The sequence below is a fragment of the Thalassophryne amazonica genome, unplaced genomic scaffold (genome assembly GCF_902500255.1).
Source record: "Thalassophryne amazonica unplaced genomic scaffold, fThaAma1.1, whole genome shotgun sequence".
NCBI lineage: Eukaryota > Metazoa > Chordata > Actinopteri > Batrachoidiformes > Batrachoididae > Thalassophryne > Thalassophryne amazonica.
The window spans coordinates 21,644-43,628 of NW_022986315.1; the positions used below are offsets into that span (position 1 = coordinate 21,644).

A 21,985-nucleotide genomic window follows, 5' to 3' on the forward strand; every position below is an offset into this window, starting at 1 on the left:
GAACCCATGTGTTACAGAGTACCAGGGTCCATGTCAAGTCGTGGTAACGCCCAGGGAGATGGTGCTAAATGGCACCAAAGTGGTTCCCCGTGATTATGAGCCAAAGAGCCCTGTCTGGTGCTGTGGAGCACCATTTGTTTTTTGTGTGCAGTAAGTGATATCAATGTTACATATCTCCAAAGTGCCACCGTTCTCTGAGTGTTTTCAGATGCTCTTCTGCTATAAACACCATCCAGGCCAAACACAGCTTGTTTGAAATACCACAGAAAGGCTTTAATGTGACTGTTAAGACAGGATGCAGTGGAATCGAACCCACGAGGCAACAGTGATGCTGATCTGAGGTCCATCAGTGAACAGGACACATGGCTCCTTCAGCAGAGACAAAGCAGATTCAAAGCAGATCAGTAATATTCCAGAAACAGAGTTTTGTCTCCATAAAGACATAAGATGAAGAAGAGAGAGATGAATGAGGCAAAGGCGATCCATCCTGATGAGGCCTGGGCTGCTTTACCCGACGGACTTCAGATTTCTGTCAATCTGCAATGAAACATTGAAAAAAGACAGTCTGAGGACACAGTCTGGACACCTTCTCCAACCACCCTGTTCCTCTGTCTGCAACAAGACGACTGTGTCCTGCACCTGGTGACATTTTTATGTGCAGTGTTCAAAATAACAGCAGTGTGTTTAAAAAAGGGAGTAAAGCTCAAAATCCTGATAAGGTCTTTAATTTCCACACACACAAACACACTGTGAACACTGTGCATTCTGTTGCAAATCAAAACATGAAGAAAAGTTTATCAAACTTTACAGAAAGTGAAGAAAAAGGAATATTTGGCTGTTGATAAAAAAATATCAAACATTTACTGTATAAAGTGAAAAATGCTTGAAGAGTTCTCTTTCCTGTGGACACAGTTCTGTTAATCCGCTAACCACTAATTGTTAGCGGATTAGCTTTTCAGCTAACTTTGAAAACCATCAGCAGACCAATTAGCTTCCGCTAAATTTAGTTCCATCAACTTTTAGTCTCAGGGTTGCCAACTCTCACGCATCTGGTGTGACACTCACGCTTTCAGCATCAATCTCGCGCTCTCACACACAAGCAAGAAATGTCGTGCCAAAATAAAAATTCCTCCTATTAAGTTTCTCTTGATGACTAGATTAGACCAGACCACAGCGCATTGGTTCTTAGTGAACACGGAGCAGTTTAAGGTGCGCAACCGAAACAGCTGCTAACATCTGCTGACCGCGTTCTGACTGCAGGATTCTCTGATCGCTGAAAACATTGCAACTGATACGTCAGCTGCATGTGAGGAGTTCAGAGTTTGAGCAAAGCTTCGAAGCTTGTTTCTCAATCGGCCTCTTTTTAGATGACAAAATAGGTTAACACACTGAATAATCTATTGTCTAATGAAGCTGGGTTGTCACTTCAGACGGAGCCGAATCACTGTGTTGAAACAGTCGGCTGCAGACTTCAACTAGTTACAAACTAGATAATGTAAAGGACATGTGGTACTTCATTTCATGTCCTGGTTATCAAGTATTCATGATTGTAAGTCTGTCTGTGCACATGCGCGGAAAACATGTGGTTACTGAAGTATTTTATTGATAATTATTAGTGAAGCGTTTTGAACCACTGAATCAATATAAAGCAACTGTGTTGAAATGGTTCAGAGTTTGAAGCATGTGATGTGGCAACATCTACTGGCCAATCTTTAACACAGCACTTGCTTTTGTTTTTGTTATGTATGTTAAATAATAAAGGTTTGATGTGCATCTTGAAATTTTGACTATATTTTTGTTTAAAGACATTAATGATATATTTTTGTTATAATGTGACTGTGCCATCGTAAAATACTGCATGTAAGAGAGATCTAAACTGTGAAATACAAAATGAAGGGGATTTGGGGGCTTCAAAGGTTTTTATTTAAAAACAAGATCATTCCAGTGGTGTTAGCTCTGAGTCTTCCTCCTGGCTTGAATCTTGATTCCTCCTCTCCAGTTCTGGAGACTCACACGGCACAGACGTTGGTGTCAAATGAAGACAGATTTTGTCCAGCATGTAAAGAGTTGGACAAACAGCTGTCTCACTATGTCTCCTTGCAAATTCACTGCAGAAAATGTTTCTGGGGAACATTAACACGACTAAACCCCTTCAGCTTCAGACCCCCAACCAGGACCACGTTGACCCCCAGCCATTTGAAGTATTTTTCTTTCTTTGCCTCTCACACACCTGTAGATGAGCTTGCTGAAACGTTTCTGAAAAAAGAAAGGAGGATGGATGTGGAGAGGAGTTTCCCTTTCTTCTCGTATTACTATATTTGTCAATGAGGACTGTTTTTGTTTTTTTTAAATTAGGGTTAGAGTTATCAGTAATTTTTGGCGTACTATGCACGTGCAATCTCACTCCAGCTGCGGTCCCAAAGTTGGCAACCCTGCAGTCTGCTAACATGTTGTTTCCTGGTAAAGTTAACTTTCAAAAACATTTGTAAACCCTAAAATCATACATGTTAGTTCCTGTTTATCAAATCAAATCAATTTTATTTATATAGCGCCAAATCACTACAAACAGTTGCCCCAAGGCGCTTTATATTGTAAGGCAAAGCCATACAATAATTATGTAAAAACCCCAACGGTCAAAACGACCCCCTGTGAGCAAGCACTTGGCTACAGTGGGAAGGACAGTGAACGCAGAGAGCTGCTACAGTGAGGAAAATAAGTATTTGACCCCGGTCAGTTTTGCAGGTTTTCCCACCTACAAAGAATAGAGAGGTCTGTAATTTTTATCATGAATACACTTCAACTGTGAGAGACAGAATCTAAAAAAAAAATCCAGTAAATCACATTGTATGATTTATAAATAATTAATTTGCATTTTATTGCATAAAATAAGTATTTGATCCCCGTTTCTTTCAGTCTGTGTTCAAACTGAAAGAAACGTTTGTGGATACTGGTAGTGCCACTATTACATCATGTGTCAGTCGTGCCATCAAGTTGTAATAGTCAGGCAAAGGGTTGGGTATCGAGAACCAGTTCTTTTTGGGTATCGTTAAGAAATTATTCAGTCCACCGACATCAACAGCCTTTTTGCTTAACGATTCCCTTATCGGCCCTTCAGGGCAGCCGTTGTTTTTGGGGGTGTTTCTCGGGAAAATGATCACGTCTCTACATTGATTACAGACCCCCTGCAGGGTCTGTAATCAACCGTTTCTGCAGCGCGGCTCTTCTTTGAAGCTTGAAACAATGAAGCATTGATCCGACTCGCTGCTTCATTGGTTCTTTGTTTTATTTCGGTTTATATTAATTTTCCTCACTAAAACCCTAAACAGCATATGTCTGTGAGTAATATTTACCTTTTTCATGTTAAACCGACCTGTTATGGTCTTCTGAAACAGTTGATAGATGTATTTTATAACTTAAAATCCAATGCTAACGCGTTAGCATGTCTATGGCATTTTCAGTGTTAAACTTAGCATTAAGCTGTTTGCATGTTAGCACATTTGTGTGTATTTGTTTTCTGTATAATAACTAATGGCTCAGCATTTGTTGTCATAAAAGAGTCAAATGTATTACGAATTGTAATATTTTTAAAATTTCTTTTAGTTAATATCTTCATAACAGTGGTGGGCACAGCTAACTAAAAAGTTAGATTCGATACCAGCTAATCAGCTATCTTTTATAAAGCTAAACTGATAAACCACAAAAAAAAATTATCGGAAGCAACAGCTAACCGATAACTTTCATCCATCCATCCATCCATTTTCTTCCACTTTATCCGGAGTCGGGTTGTGGGGGCAGCAGCTCAAGCAAAGCCGCCCAGACCTCTCAATCCACACACACCTCCCCCAGCTCCTCCGAGGGAACCCCAAGGCGTTCCCAAGCCAGCTGAGAGATGTAGTCCCTCCAGCGTGCCCTGGGTCTTCCCCGGGACCTCCTCCCGATGGGACGTGCCCAGAACACCTCTCCAGCGAGGCGTCCAGGGGGCATCCGGAAAAGATGCCCAAGCCACCTCAACTGGCTCCTTTCGACGTGGAGGAGCAGCGGCTCGACTCCGAGCTCCTCCCGAGTGACTGAGCTCCTCACCCTATCTCTAAGGCCAGCCACCCTGCGGAGGAAACTCATTTTGGCCGCTTTTACTCGCGATCTTGTTCTTTCGGTCATGAGCCAAATCTCATGACCATAGGTGAGGATCGGAACGTAGATCGATCGGTAAATCAATCAATCAATCAATTTTTTTTTTATATAGCGCCAAATCACAACAAACAGTTGCCCCAAGGCGCTTTATATTGTAAGGCAAGGCCATACAATAATGATGTAAAACCCCAACGGTCAAAACGACCCCCTGTGAGCAAGCACTTGGCTACAGTGGGAAGGAAAAACTCCCTTTTAACAGGAAGAAACCTCCAGCAGAACCAGGCTCAGGGAGGGGCAGTCTTCTGCTGGGACTGGTTGGGGCTGAGGGAGAGAACCAGGAAAAAGATATGCTGTGGAGGGGAGCAGAGATCGATCACTAATGATTAAATGCAGAGTGGTGCATACAGAGCAAAAAGAGAAAGAAACAGTGCATCATGGGAACCCCCCAGCAGTCTACGTCTATAGCAGCATAACTAAGGGATGGTTCAGGGTCACCTGATCCAGCCCTAACTATAAGCTTTAGCAAAAAGGAAAGTTTTAAGCCTAATCTTAAAAGTAGAGAGGGTGTCTGTCTCCCTGATCTGAATTGGGAGCTGGTTCCACAGGAGAGGAGCCTGAAAGCTGAAGGCTCTGCCTCCCATTCTACTCTTACAAACCCTAGGAACTACAAGTAAGCCTGCAGTCTGAGAGCGAAGCGCTCTATTGGGGTGATATGGTACTACGAGGTCCCTAAGATAAGATGGGACCTGATTATTCAAAACCTTATAAGTAAGAAGAAGAATTTTAAATTCTATTCTAGAATTAACAGGAAGCCAATGAAGAGAGGCCAATATGGGTGAGATATGCTCTCTCCTTCTAGTCCCCGTCAGCACTCTAGCTGCAGCATTTTGAATTAACTGAAGGCTTTTTAGGGAACTTTTAGGACAACCTGATAATAATGAATTACAATAGTCCAGCCTAGAGGAAATAAATGCATGAATTAGTTTTTCAGCATCACTCTGAGACAAGACCGTTCTGATTTTAGAGATATTGCGTAAATGCAAAAAAGCAGTCCTACATATTTGTTTAATATGCGCTTTGAATGACATATCCTGATCAAAAATGACTCCAAGATTTCTCACAGTATTACTAGAGGTCAGGGTAATGCCATCCAGAGTAAGGATCTGGTTAGACACCATGTTTCTAAGATTTGTGGGGCCAAGTACAATAACTTCAGTTTTATCTGAGTTTAAAAGCAGGAAATTAGAGGTCATCCATGTCTTTATGTCTGTAAGACAATCCTGCAGTTTAGCTAATTGGTGTGTGTCCTCTGGCTTCATGGATAGATAAAGCTGGGTATCATCTGCGTAACAATGAAAATTTAAGCAATACCGTCTAATAATACTGCCTAAGGGAAGCATATATAAAGTGAATAAAATTGGTCCTAGCACAGAACCTTGTGGAACTCCATAATTAACTTTAGTCTGTGAAGAAGATTCCCCATTTACATGAACAAATTGTAATCTATTAGACAAATATGATTCAAACCACCGCAGCGCAGTGCCTTTAATACCTATGGCATGCTCTAATCTCTGTAATAAAATTTTATGGTCAACAGTATCAAAAGCAGCACTGAGGTCTAACAGAACAAGCACAGAGATGAGTCCACTGTCCGAGGCCATAAGAAGATCATTTGTAACCTTCACTAATGCTGTTTCTGTACTATGATGAATTCTAAAACCTGACTGAAACTCTTCAAATAGACCATTCCTCTGCAGATGATCAGTTAGCTGTTTTACAACTACCCTTTCAAGAATTTTTGAGAGAAAAGGAAGGTTGGAGATTGGCCTATAATTAGCTAAGATAGCTGGGTCAAGTGATGGCTTTTTAAGTAATGGTTTAATTACTGCCACCTTAAAAGCCTGTGGTACATAGCCAACTAACAAAGATAGATTGATCATATTTAAGATCGAAGCATTAAATAATGGTAGGGCTTCCTTGAGCAGCCTGGTAGGAATGGGGTCTAATAAACATGTTGATGGTTTGGATGAAGTAACTAATGAAAATAACTCAGACAGAACAATCGGAGAGAAAGAGTCTAACCAAATACCGGCATCACTGAAAGCAGCCAAAGATAACGAGAAATCGAGAGCTTTGCCCCCCTACTCAGCTCTCTCTTCACCATGACGGTCCGATACAGCGACCGCATCACTGCACATGCTGCACCAATCCGTCTATCGATCTCACGCTCCATCCGTCCCTTACTCGTGAACAAGACCCCCGAGATACTTAAACTCCTCCACTTGAGGCAAGGACACTCCACCGACCTGAAGAGGGCAAAGCATCTTTTCGGACGCTTCACTCTCGGCTGCAAACCACCCCAGTGCATGCTGAAGGTCCTGATTTGACAAAGCCAACAGAACCACATCATCCGCAAACAGCAGAGACGAGATTCTGTGGTTCCCAAACCAGACCCCCTCTACACCCTGGCTGCACCTAGAAATTCTGTCCATAAAAATAATGAGCAGAACCGGTGACAAAGGGCAGCCCTGGCAGAGGCCAACGTGCACTGGAAACAGGTTTGACTTACTACCGGCAATGCGGAACAAGCTCCTGCTGCGGTCGTACAGGGACCGGATAGCCCTTAGCAAAGGACCCTGGACCCCGTACTCCTGGAGCACCCCCCACAGGGTGCCCCGAGGGACACGGTCGAACGCCTTCTCCAGATCCACAAAGCACATGTGGACTGGTTGGGTGAACTCCCATGAACCCTCGAGCACCCGATGGAGTGTGTAGAGCTCATCCAGTGTGCCGCGACCAAAACCAATGGAGGTGGAGACCATGGTCCACTCAGACTCCATGTCTCCAACCTCCCCCAGGATCTGGGAGAAGCTTTCCTGGAGGTGGGAGTTGAAGACCTTGCCGACAGAGGGTTCCGCCAGTCGTTCCCAGCAAACCCTCACGATACGTTTGGGCCTGCCAGGTCTGACCGGCTTCCTCCCCTCCCAACGGATCCAACTCACCACCAGGTGGTGATCGGTCGACAGCTCAGCCCCTCTCTTCACTCGAGTGTCCGAGACACGTAGCCAAAGGTCAGATGATACGACTACAAAGTCGATCATCGACCTCCGGCTCAGGGTGTCCTGGTGCCATGTGCCCTTTGGACACCCTTGTGCTCGAACATGGTGTTTGTGATGGACAAACTGTGACTTGCACAGATAGGGCTGTGCAATTAACCAAATTTCGATCGCGATATCGATATTTGTATCAAACGATCTCCAAACTCGTATAATCGAGTGAAACGATTTAAGGGCCTTTCATCAGGCCAATCCGTCAACGTGTCCCAAGACGCATGACGTCAGATGCGTCGCTTCGGAAGCGGCAAGGGGGCAGAGATTGCGGCCACATCACACTCTGGCTGTTTCCACAACCTGAAAAAAGTTCAGCAATCGACTTCTTGAATTTGCGTCGCTTGAACCACAAAAAAGCTTTAAAAAACAGCAGTAGAATGACTCTCCCCTCACTTTGCTGGGAGAAGCTTTTTTCAGCTACTTTTCGGAGTGACACTGACTGAGGGAGGACTGATGACTTGGTGGGATATCGATCGAACCGCGACAGCGGGCCGACCCGCACAGAGAAGCCGGCCTTCAGGCATCATCACTGGTCAGACCGAGGCAGGCAGCTGGGGTGATGGAGCAAACCCACTCAGTCCGAAATCTCCCACTTTTTGGAAATATGCGAAGTCCCAGTTTGACCAGCGGAGTTTAGTTCTGCAGCTTTATCGAGGTGAGAATAAAATAAAAGTAAAACATGATGTTTACTGAACTGCTCTGAAGGTTTAATGATCGGCTAACATTAGCTTAGCCTTTTAGCACAGTTGATCTGAGTGAACACTTTAATTTGTAAATGGTTCAGTTTTTTTTATTTTTACCAAATAAAGCTACAGCTTTTTTCAGACACCACAAAAGCTCAACTTTAAATAACTTATTTTTTCGGGCGTTTTTTTCCATTGTTTTCCCCAGTTTTTTTTTTCCCCCTTTTTTATATATAAACTGTTTAGTGTTTCTTTATATTTAAAGAAATATTTTTATTTGTCCCAATCAGGAACATTTGCTGTGCAGACAACCAAACTTCCATTGATGAGCTGAACACCACGAAGTCCAGTCGAAAGAAAACATCTCTGCTCTTCAAAATAGGACAAAAGTGTCTTCAGCAACACCACCAGAGTTCAAAGCTGCAGAAGAGACCTTCATCTGGTCCAGAGAATCCAGCAGAACATCACCTGCTTCTAAATAAAAGGCTCTTTCAACAGCAACTACTTCATTATTTTTTTAAAATGCTTTCATTTTATATTTTAACAATAAATGAACAGATCATTAAAAATGTCCACAAATCAAAGTCCAAAGACATTTGCACAAGTAGAAGCTCTCCACTTATTGTGCTCAAATTCGTATTTTAGAAATGACTCTGTCCTGATAACAACATTAAAGGCAATTACATATTTTGACGAAATTACAAGTTTAAATGACTATAAAAAAAAAATTCATCATGAGGTTTATGTCACAGAAATCCTACTTTACAATCACACTGCAGTCATTGTTAACTTATTTCCTGTTGCATTTATAATACATATTTGTATTTATTTACAGTGTCTGTTTTTCTGGTTGAAATGAGATATAAATAATCTACCAGACTTAAAAAAAATGTACAAATTTCCATGTTATTTTGTCTAAAAATAAATGTCCAAGGTTTCTTATGTTAAACAAGAAATTATCTAATCTGAAATAACAGGTGGTTTTAATTTACAGATGAAAGACTTCTAAAGAACCATTTATTGATTTATTTAGCTATTTTAATGACAAGTGTTCTAAACTTTGTTAAACAGTAATCAGAAATTTCGAGGTAAACAAACAACAACAACAAAAAACATTTCCAAGGATTTTTCTTCAGAAAACTGCTCCATAAATGAGCAGTCCTGTGACACGTCTAACATTTTTTTTTTTTTTTTAGAGTGAGAGAAATGCTGAATAAATGCATTGTGTAACTAAAAAAAATTAATCGTTTGAATAATCGTGATTTCAGTATTTACCTAAATAATCGTGATACTGATTTTTTTCCATAATCGAGCAGCCCTTAACACAGATGTCCAACAACTGAACACCACTCGGGTTCAGATCGGGGGGGCCGTGCTTCCCGATCACCACCCTCCAGGTCTCATTGTTGCCACCCATGTGGGCGTTGAAATCCCCCAGGAGAACAATGGAGTCCCCAGTCGGAGCGCTATCTAGTACCCCTCCCAGGGACTCCCAGAAACTACTAACAAGCTGATTTTGAGTTTTACCACCACAATCACTTCTGGTAGCAACAAAGGTAACAGCAGATCTAAACAATGAGTCTGCACTTCTGCCTTTGTGCATCCTGCCTCCTGCTGGAAGTTCCTGTTTACTACATATTTTGCAGCAGTGAAGCAGTTGAGAGGAGCTAAGCTCAACTCTACACACACAAAACGAGCCATTTTAACTTAACCAAATACAGCATTGCCGCTGTGAGGCAGAGGTCTTGGAAAATAAAGTAGCCTTGACTTAAGGTTTTGATTTAAAATCATCAAATTATCCGGATAGAATAACTCTATTAATGTCAATTCTGGCATTTGTACAAAGTTAAAATATAACACATATCTTTTAATTTTAAATAATGCACTAATTCTGAAGTGTTGTAACAAATACAGATTGTTATGTGTCGACGCGGGTTGAGGAGCGGACCTGCGTCAGACGGAACCCAGCGCTACAAATAACCAGAAAAGCGGTTCCAAAAACAATATATTTATTTCACCCGCTGGTGCATAAAAAGTGTAAAAACAGAAATAGCGTCCTTCTGGTGGAGTGAAGGCTGGCACGCTCTCCAGCGCCCAAAAGGATCGAAGCCCAGCGCTCCTGGACCCACTACCACCGCGAAACACCCCCCAGGTGGACACGACAAAACGACTCTCTGCGGGGACTAGAACGAGAGAGCATATCTCACCCATATTGGCCTCTCTTCATTGGCTTCCTGTTAATTCTAGAATAGAATTTAAAATTCTTCTTCTTACTTATAAGGTTTTGAATAATCAGGTCCCATCTTATCTTAGGGACCTCATAGTACCATATCACCCCAATAGAGTGCTTCGCTCTCAGACTGCAGGCTTACTTGTAGTTCCTAGGGTTTGTAAGAGTAGAATGGGAGGCAGAGCCTTCAGCTTTCAGGCTCCTCTCCTGTGGAACCAGCTCCCAATTCAGATCAGGGAGACAGACACCCTCTCTACTTTTAAGATTAGGCTTAAAACTTTCCTTTTTGCTAAAGCTTATAGTTAGGGCTGGATCAGGTGACCCTGAACCATCCCTTAGTTATGCTGCTATAGACTTAGACTGCTGGGGGGTTCCCATGATGCACTGTTTCTTTCTCTTTTTGCTCTGTATGCACCACTCTGCATTTAATCATTAGTGATTGATCTCTGCTCCCCTCCACAGCATGTCTTTTTCCTGGTTCTCTCCCTCAGCCCCAACCAGTCCCAGCAGAAGACTGCCCCTCCCTGAGCCTGGTTCTGCTGGAGGTTTCTTCCTGTTAAAAGGGAGTTTTTCCTTCCCACTGTAGCCAAGTGCTTGCTCACAGGGGGTCGTTTTGACCGTTGGGGTTTTACATAATTATTGTATGGCCTTGCCTTACAATATAAAGCGCCTTGGGGCAACTGTTTGTTGTGATTTGGCGCTATATAAAAAAATTGATTGATTGATTGATTGAAGCATAGAAGAGGTGAGGTAAGTTAGCAGTTACAACTAATATCCTTCAAAAGACACACACTATCAGCAACACATGCAGGTCTGTATTTTAAGCTTTATGCAAATGATCAGCTTCTCACAACAGGTGGAGGACCACTTGTCCGCACGCCACAGCAGTGAGAAGCGAGCTGCACAATCCTCATCACAATTCAAATATACTGCGTAACAAAATACCAAGTTACTATCAACAATTAGTCAAACACTTAATCACCTTTGATGTGTGCTGACAGCATGTGTCCCTCACCCTTCCTTGCTTCACGGGCTCGATGTGTCAAACCCAGGCGCGGTCCTCAGCGTCTCACAAACGAACATCACAAGGTCGAGTTCCCGGCAGTTCTGCTTGAATCACACATGACCTAAATGCAGAACGCCATCCAATTATCTGCTTCAGCTGAAAGTCTTTAAGGTTGCATGTGAGCACCATTCACAGGTGCTGCACATAATGTTGATGAGGGTGAAGGATTCTTCAGGCAGCACCTTCTCCACAGACAAATCAGTTCTCATGCCACCTAGAGAGCAAAGAAAAGAAAAGAACACCAAAATATCCAGCCACACCCCCCAACACACAACACAGATGGCAAAGGGATTATGGGTAAATGAGCCTCCGCTAACACTGATTGGTTGACTCATTCATTTTATGTAAAAAAACAACACGTTAATGTGATGTGACGTATTGGTATTTACATATAAATATGCTTTTGTAAAATATGCCATTTTATTCATATGTAAAAAAAAGCCATTTGAAAAAGCCAAAAGTCAAGTTATTACTTAGACAACCGTTTGATATAACCGGGGTCAAAATACATAGAACACTGCCATCTACTGGTGCCCAGATGCTCAGACTCTAACCCATAATCCTTTGTGTACCAGTTTTTTTGTTTGTTTGTTTGTTTTTTTTGTGCCAGAGAGTTGCTGCGGTAAACAACAGAATCCATGACAACAATTGTAAATGAACATTAGGATTATGGGATATCTCAATACTTAGGGCGAATACTGCCATGAACACTACTGGCCAGTAGATGGCAAGTAGAGACCGTACAGCAAACAGGAAGCGATGCAACTCACAGTTATTCCAATTGAAAATAATGGAGAAGCAACCTGAACTTCTACTGGCATTTTTACATAAAACAAACACAATAACAACATCTATAAACCCAGAGAATATATTCACAAGAGATTTAGGCACAATATACAAAGAGCTTAATGCTGTTGTCCGTGTGGAGCCTGATCAGATAGTCTCAAATGCATTTCTTCTGTCGTGAATGTACTGAGGTTACCCATAATGCACCTGCACAGAGCATGTCCACACTAAAACCTTCAAAATTAGTGCAATACTTTAAAACTAAAACATATATCTGATATTTTCACTTTATAAAACTTCAGATGTGACGTTAATTTAAATAACATGTCCAAAATTAGTTTGGTTAAAATTTGAACCATAACTTAAAACTGAATGGCTCTGGATGACTTGGGTGATATGGCCGGTGAATTAGTATGGTATCAGGAGTAATTATCTTGCGACCAGCTCTCCTCTGACTGCAATTTATCAGAAGATAATTGGTCCGATGATGGTTTTCAAGTTATCTGAAAAGTTAATCCGATAATGAAAACATTAGCTTCAATAATTAGTGGTTAGCGGATTAGTGGAACGGTGCCCACCACTGATTAATAATAATAATAATAATAATAATAATAATAATGATAGCAACAACAACAATAATAGTAATAAGAACTAATAATGCTAGAATACAATTTTAGAGAAAGAGACAAAAAGAACCTGATTAAAACACAATGGAAAATATAAAACCAACTAACAATGAACATAAATAAATAAATATAGAAATAAGTGTTTCCTGTGAACACCTACTGACTCTTACACCTTCTCTTCATCCCTGTTTTATTTAAGTTTAATGACAGTTTGTTTTAGTCAAACCATATTTTCAATGTGTTAATTTCTGCCAAACTAGAAAAGTGCTGCATCCTTGTAAGAGCAGAATACGACTGGAATGAATTTGAATAAGGAAAGTTGTTTGTTTTTTTTCCTCACTAAATGGATGCTGCACTCACTGCAGTTTATTGTCTGGAATAGTCCCAGATTGCATTTCAGAGCTTCTAGAATTCAAACATTTTCGTGCAGGTGGTGTTGGGGGTAATTTTGGGTTTCAGTTTTTTTTGTTTTTCACCATTTTCATCCCTGAATATGTCAATCGTGAGTCACTTTTGTGCAGATTAGTTACTAACGGGGACTCTTGTCTTGTTGGGAGAAAGAAACGAGAATCGTCCTCCGTTGTGTTCACACAGCTCCAAACGCTGTGCGGCTCTCTGCTGAGTCAAGTTAGAATGATAGAGTCCAGTCGGAATTAATAACTTCAAAACAAAACACAGTTTAAATCAATTGACACCTTTTTCCAAATGTTGTAAAACAAACAAACTTTAACCAATCAAAACGTTTTTTTTCCTTCCAAAATGAGACATCCTGCGCTGACGAGCAGCCGGCTGAGCTCAGCTCAGAGGTACGGAGAGACATTCATGTCAAAATGTCTGAAAGAAAATGCTTTTGACAAAAACTACAGATTTTATTTATGTCCAGAGATCAAGGATCCAGTGACCAATTTAAAATGTTGTTGACATAGAAAACCTGTAATGTCTACTTTTAGTACACAGAAAATTCACAAGAGGCATAAATATGGGAATCAATAAGGAATCGGATTGATAAGTAGAATCGATAATGGCATTGATATCGATAAAATCTTATCAATACCAATCCCTAGTCATGCATGCTTTGGTGATAGTGCCTTATGGGTCTTGGATTGACCGTATGAGCCTTAGGGCCCAGTCCCACTGGGGAGAGGATTAATTGCGCATGAATTGAGTATACAAATTGCGGGCGTTCGTTGTCGTCTGCAACAAAAATGGCCAAAAATGACAAATGTCCCAGTATGAATTACGGATATATTAATAATATATAGCGAATATATGATGAACAATCATGGTTATATAACGCATGTAGTGACGAAACTGATCCAACACATTGAGATTATCACAGCAGTGTTACGGGTGTATTATGAATGCATCGCACACGTATTGCGCGTGCACGGCATCAGCATTGAGGGCATAAAATTAGCACACTTGGGCCTTTCGGCATCACTATTCACACCAACAATACAGGCTTTGGAGCATTTGCTGGACTTGGACAAGTTGATCACAGAGTTCATGTTCATGTTGTCATGCGAGGGTTAACTGTTCATGAGTTTGGGGAGCGGGAGGGGGGAAGCCACTCGGGGTGTGAGACGGTGTTTTTTTTTTTTCCTTTTGTTTTTTTGAGAGCGTCACAGAAAACAGGCTTCAGCATGAGTTGTGGCTAAACAGCAACTCTTCCTTTTGTTGGTGTTAAATAAAAGTCCTGGATTGCAGCAGCTACGTCTTTGTGGATCTACACAGCCGGACCGGCACTGACTGGCAGGTATGTTGCTTTCTGCCACATATAGTACTTTGGGTTTACGTGACGTGTTTGTTATGCATTCACAGATTGTCCGCAAATCAGCTCCAAAGCAGATCTAATAAAAACGCTTTATTCGTGACCAATCTGTATGCAGTCACTACAACATATTGTTGTAGTCATGAGGACCTTCGAACGCCTGGTTTTATCCCACCTGAAGTCCATCACCGACCCCCTCCTGGACCCCCTGCAGTTTGCCTACAGAGCCAAGAGGTCTGTAGATGACGCCATAAACCTGGCCCTGCACTCCATCCTGCAGCACCTGGACTCCCCAGGAACCTACGCTAGGATCCTGTTTGTGAACTTCAGCTCTGCATTCAACACCATCCTTCCGGCTTTGCTCCAGGACAAGCTTTCTCTGCTCCACGTGCCCGACTCCACCTGCAGGTGGATCACAGACTTCCTGACAGACCGGAGTCAGCGTGTGAGGTTGGGAAACAATGTCTCGAACACTCGGGCTCTCAGCACAGGATCTCCACAGGGCTGTGTCCTTTCCCCTCTGCTCTTCTCCCTCTACACCAACTGCTGCACCTCCAGCCACGACTCTGTAAAGCTCATCAAGTTTGCGGATGACACCACCCTCATCGGACTCATTTCGGATGGGGATGAGTCTGCCTACAGGAGGGAGGTGGACCAGCTGGTGACCTGGTGCAGCAGCAACAACTTGGCGCTCAATGCCCAGAAAACAGTGGAGATGATCGTGGACTTCAGGAAAGCCACAGCCCCCCCGCCCTCCCTCGCCCTCACCAACAGCCCCATCACCACTGTGGTCTGTCACCGCTTCCTCGGCACCACCATCACCCAGGACCTCAAGTGGGAGTCAACCATCAGCTCCCTCATCAAGAAGGCCTAGCAGAGGATGTACTTCCTGTGGCAGCTGAAGAAGGCCAAGCTGCCTGCCCAGCTGATGGTGCAGTTCTACGCGGCCATCATCGAGTCCATCCTCTGCTCCTCCATCACGGTGTGGTACGCCGGAGCCACAGCCAGGGACAGACACAGACTGCAGCGCATTGTGGCCTCTGCTGAGAAGGTGATCGGCTGTAGCCTTCCATCTCTCCACGACCTGCACATCTCCAGGACTCTGGGCCAAGCAGGTCGGATCACAGCTGACCCTTCTCACCCTGCACACGGTCTATTCAAACCACTCCCCTCGGGCAGGAGGCTACGGTCCATCCAGACCAGAACCTCCCGCCATAAGAACAGTTTCTTCCCCTCTGCTGTTAGACTCATGAACACCTCATAACTCTGGATGGCATTACCCTGACCTCTAGTAATACTGTGAGAAATCTTGGAGTCATTTTTGATCAGGATATGTCATTCAAAGCGCATATTAAACAAATATGTAGGACTGCTTTTTTGCATTTACGCAATATCTCTAAAATCAGAAAGGTCTTGTCTCAGAGTGATGCTGAAAAACTAATTCATGCATTTATTTCCTCTAGGCTGGACTATTGTAATTCATTATTATCAGGTTGTCCTAAAAGTTCCCTAAAAAGCCTTCAGTTAATTCAAAATGCTGCAGCTAGAGTGCTGACGGGGACTAGAAGGAGAGAGCATATCTCACCCATATTGGCCTCTCTTCATTGGCTTCCTGTTAATTCTAGAATAGAATTTAAAATTCTTCTTCTTACTTATAAGGTTTTGAATAATCAGGTCCCATCTTATCTTAGGGACCTCGTAGTACCATATCACCCCAATAGAGCGCTTCGCTCTCAGACTGCAGGCTTACTTGTAGTTCCTAGGGTTTGTAAGAGTAGAATGGGAGGCAGAGCCTTCAGCTTTCAGGCTCCTCTCCTGTGGAACCAGCTCCCAATTCAGATCAGGGAGACAGACACCCTCTCTACTTTTAAGATTAGGCTTAAAACTTTCCTTTTTGCTAAAGCTTATAGTTAGGGCTGGATCAGGTGACCCTGAACCATCCCTTAGTTATGCTGCTATAGACGTAGACTGCTGGGGGGTTCCCATGATGCACTGTTTCTTTCTCTTTTTGCTCTGTATGCACCACTCTGCATTTAATCATTAGTGATCGATCTCTGCTCCCCTCCACAGCATATCTTTTTCCTGGTTCTCTCCCTCAGCCCCAACCAGTCCCAGCAGAAGACTGCCCCTCCCTGAGCCTGGTTCTGCTGGAGGTTTCTTCCTGTTAAAAGGGAGTTTTTCCTTCCCACTGTAGCCAAGTGCTTGCTCACAGGGGGTCGTTTTGACCGTTGGGGTTTTACATCATTATTGTATGGCCTTGCCTTACAATATAAAGCGCCTTGGGGCAACTGTTTGTTGTGATTTGGCGCTATATAAAAAAAAAATTGATTGATTGATTGATTGAACTCAGTCACCTTAACCTTAAATCTGTCACTTTATCATTTTATCACGGGTCACTTTAGACAGTGTACTTTGGTTTTTAATTGCACTCCTCCCACTGCACTGTTTCTCTGTTTTTCTGTTCTTCTGTTGCACACAGCCTTTCATATTTCATATTTTATCTTATTTTGGCACATATTTTATATGACAGTTGCGGATATCAGCGGTTAACGGCAGATGTGAGTATGTATTGTGTATGAATTGAGTATGTATGGGGTATGTGAGGCGGATGTCATCTGCATCCAGATTTTTGAACAGCTCAAAAATCCTAGCTGCATGCCTCTGCGGATGATCACGGACGTGTTCGGATGACGGCTGACTCATACAGGCATGTTACACGGATAATGCGGATGTTTGGCGAATATGGGCAATTTTGTGCGCAATCCATACGCAAATCCTCCTAAACGCCAGTGGGACAGGGCTCTTAGAGCCACCAATTTCCCTAAAGTGTGTAAAGAAAAGAAAAGTATTTTGAGGCTTTGACACTCACCTTTCAAAGGGTGTGGAGCGTCCGCACCAGCCCTGAACCTCCTTGTAAACCAGTCTGGACAAAAACTGAAAATAAACAGAATGTCACATGTGTGGATCCACTCAGGCTGAGCAACATCACTCACAGGCATGAAACCTAAGGTAACACAACAACAACACTAACACAACAGCAACAACACAAAGACAACAACACTATGACATCCATGATAGCAACAGCAACAATACAAAGACAACAGTGACAGCAACAGCAATACTAAGACAACAGTGTGACAGCAACAGCAATACTAAGACAAAAATGGCAGCAACAACAACACTAAGACAACAACATCATTAAGACAATGACAGTAACAACGACACCGAGACAACAACCACAGCCACAACACTAACACAACAACTGCAACAACAACACTAAGACAATGATTACAGCAACAACAACACTAAGACAACAACACTATGACATCCATGATAGCAACAGCAACAATACAAAGACAACAGTGACAGCAACAGCAATACTAAGACAACAGTGTGACAGCAACAGCAATACTAAGACAAAAATGGCAGCAACAACAACACTAAGACAACAACATCATTAAGACAATGACAGTAACAACGACACCAAGACAACAACCACAGCCACAACACTAACACAACAACTGCAACAACAACACTAAGACAATGATTACAGCAACAACAACACTAAGACAACAACGACAGCAATAACAACAACAGCAAAAACCACAACACTAAGACAACAACTGCAACAACAACACTAAGACAATGATTACAGCAACAACAACACTAAGACAACAACGACAGCAATAACAACAACAGCAAAAACCACAACACTAACACAACAACTGCAACAACAACACTAAGACAATGATTACAGCAACAACAACACTAAGACAACAACACTATGACATCCATGATAGCAACAGCAACAATACAAAGACAACAGTGACAGCAACAGCAATACTAAGACAACAGTGTGACAGCAACAGCAATACTAAGACAAAAATGGCAGCAACAACAACACTAAGACAACAACATCATTAAGACAATGACAGTAACAACGACACCGAGACAACAACCACAGCCACAACACTAACACAACAACTGCAACAACAACACTAAGACAATGATTACAGCAACAACAACACTAAGACAACAACACTATGACATCCATGATAGCAACAGCAACAATACAAAGACAACAGTGACAGCAACAGCAATACTAAGACAACAGTGTGACAGCAACAGCAATACTAAGACAAAAATGGCAGCAACAACAACACTAAGACAACAACATCATTAAGACAATGACAGTAACAACGACACCAAGACAACAACCACAGCCACAACACTAACACAACAACTGCAACAACAACACTAAGACAATGATTACAGCAACAACAACACTAAGACAACAACGACAGCAATAACAACAGCAAAAACCACAACACTAAGACAACAGTGACAGCAATAACAACACTAAGACAATAACGTGACAGCAACAACAACAACAGTAGGACAACAACAACTTTAAGACAACAATGACAGTAACAACAACACTAAGGTGACGACAGCAACAACGACATGAAGATGACAGCAACAACACTAACACAATGACAGCAGCAACAACAACACTAAGACAATGATTACAGCAACAACAACACTAAGACAACAACACTATGACATCCATGATAGCAACAGCAACAATACAAAGACAACAGTGACAGCAACAGCAATACTAAGACAACAGTGTGACAGCAACAGCAATACTAAGACAAAAATGGCAGCAACAACAACACTAAGACAACAACATCATTAAGACAATGACAGTAACAACGACACTGAGACAACAACCACAGCCACAACACTAACACAACAACTGCAACAACAACACTAAGACAATGATTACAGCAACAACAACACTAAGACAACGACAGCAATAACAACAACAACAGCAAAAACCACAACACTAAGACAACAGTGACAGCAATAACAACACTAAGACAACAATGACAGCAATAAAAACAACAACAGCAAAAACCACAACACTAAGACAACAGTGACAGCAATAACAACACTAAGACAATAACGTGACAGCAACAACAACAACAACAGTAGGACAACAACAACTTTAAGACAACAATGACAGTAACAACAACACTAAGGTGACGACAGCAACAATGACATGAAGACGACAGCAACAACACTAACACAATGACAGCAATCAATCAATCAATCAATTTTTTTATATAGCGCCAAATCACAACAAACAGTTGCCCCAAGGCGCTTTATATTGTAAGGCAAGGCCATACAATAATTATGTAAAACCCCAACGGTCAAAACGACCCCCTGTGAGCAAGCACTTGGCTACAGTGGGAAGGAAAAACTCCCTTTTAACAGGAAGAAACCTCCAGCAGAACCAGGCTCAGGGAGGGGCAGTCTTCTGCTGGGACTGGTTGGGGCTGAGGGAGAGAACCAGGAAAAAGACATGCTGTGGAGGGGAGCAGAGATCGATCACTAATGATTAAATGCAGAGTGGTGCATACAGAGCAAAAAGAGAAAGAAACAGTGCATCATGGGAACCCCCCAGCAGTCTACGTCTATAGCAGCATAACTAAGGGATGGTTCAGAGTCACCTGATCCAGCCCTAACTATAAGCTTTAGCAAAAAGGAAAGTTTTAAGCCTAATCTTAAAAGTAGAGAGGGTGTCTGTCTCCCTGATCTGAATTGGGAGCTGGTTCCACAGGAGAGGAGCCTGAAAGCTGAAGGCTCTGCCTCCCATTCTACTCTTACAAACCCTAGGAACTACAAGTAAACCTGCAGTCTGAGAGCGAAGCGCTCTATTGGGGTGATATGGTACTATGAGGTCCCTAAGATAAGATGGGACCTGATTATTCAAAACCTTATAAGTAAGAAGAAGAATTTTAAATTCTATTCTAGAATTAACAGGAAGCCAATGAAGAGAGGCCAATATGGGTGAGATATGCTCTCTCCTTCTAGTCCCCGTCAGTACTCTAGCTGCAGCATTTTGAATTAACTGAAGGCTTTTTAGGGAACTTTTAGGACAACCTGATAATAATGAATTACAATAGTCCAGCCTAGAGGAAATAAATGCATGAATTAGTTTTTCAGCATCACTCTGAGACAAGACCTTTCTGATTTTAGAGATATTGCGTAAATGCAAAAAAGCAGTCCTACATATTTGTTTAATATGCGCTTTGAATGACATATCCTGATCAAAAATGACTCCAAGATTTCTCACAGTATTACTAGAGCTCAGGGTAATGCCATCCAGAGTAAGGATCTGGTTAGACACCATGTTTCTAAGATTTGTGGGGCCAAGTACAATAACTTCAGATTTATCTGAGTTTAAAAGCAGGAAATTAGAGGTCATCCATGTCTTTATGTCTGTAAGACAATCCTGCAGTTTAGCTAATTGGTGTGTGTGTCCTCTGGCTTCATGGATAGATAAAGCTGGGTATCATCTGCGTAACAATGAAAATTTAAGCAATACCGTCTAATAATACTGCCTAAGGGAAGCATGTATAAAGTGAATAAAATTGGTCCTAGCACAGAACCTTGTGGAACTCCATAATTAACTTTAGTCTGTGAAGAAGATTCCCCATTTACATGAACAAATTGTAATCTATTAGACAAATATGATTCAAACCACCGCAGCGCAGTGCCTTTAATACCTATGGCATGGTCTAATCTCTGTAATAAAATTTTATGGTCAACAGTATCAAAAGCAGCACTGAGGTCTAACAGAACAAGCACAGAGATGAGTCCACTGTCCGAGGCCATAAGAAGATCATTTGTAACCTTCACTAATGCTGTTTCTGTACTATGATGAATTCTAAAACCTGACTGAAACTCTTCAAATAGACCATTCCTCTGCAGATGATCAGTTAGCTGTTTTACAACTACCCTTTCAAGAATTTTTGAGAGAAAAGGAAGGTTGGAGATTGGCCTATAATTAGCTAAGATAGCTGGGTCAAGTGATGGCTTTTTAAGTAATGGTTTAATTACTGCCACCTTAAAAGCCTGTGGTACATAGCCAACTAACAAAGATAGATTGATCATATTTAAGATCGAAGCATTAAATAATGGTAGGGCTTCCTTGAGCAGCCTGGTAGGAATGGGGTCTAATAAACATGTTGATGGTTTGGATGAAGTAACTAATGAAAATAACTCAGACAGAACAATCGGAGAGAAAGAGTCTAACCAAATACCGGCATCACTGAAAGCAGCCAAAGATAACGATACGTCTTTGGGATGGTTATGAGTAATTTTTTCTCTAATAGTTAAAATTTTGTTAGCAAAGAAAGTCATGAAGTCATTACTAGTTAAAGTTAATGGAATATTCAGCTCAATAGAGCTCTGACTCTTTGTCAGCCTGGCTACAGTGCTGAAAAGAAACCTGGGGTTGTTCTTATTTTCTTCAATTAGTGATGAGTAGAAAGATGTCCTAGCTTTACGGAGGGCTTTTTTATAGAGCAACAGACTCTTTTTCCAGGCTAAGTGAAGATCTTCTAAATTAGTGAGACGCCATTTCCTCTCCAACTTACGGGTTATCTGCTTTAAGCTACGAGTTTGTGAGTTATACCACGGAGTCAGACACTTCTGATTTAAAGCTCTCTTTTTCAGAGGAGCTACAGCATCCAAAGTTGTCTTCAATGAGGATGTAAAACTATTGACGAGA

The 21,985-nt window shown here is 42.0% G+C and overlaps 1 protein-coding gene across 1 annotated transcript in view; it reads right to left on the reverse strand.

Moving 5' to 3' along the window:
• Nucleotides 1–291: 291 nt before the first annotated feature.
• Nucleotides 292–21,985, reverse strand: part of LOC117506043 (glucose-6-phosphate exchanger SLC37A2-like) — a gene marked incomplete at its 5' end in the record, with an annotated part of 117,567 nt that continues 95,873 nt past the window's right edge. Inside the window, 2 exons of the mRNA XM_034165574.1 lie at nucleotides 292–537; nucleotides 17,273–17,337. Coding sequence (XP_034021465.1) covers nucleotides 522–537; nucleotides 17,273–17,337 — 81 coding nt within the window. The remainder of the gene's footprint in view (nucleotides 538–17,272; nucleotides 17,338–21,985) is intronic.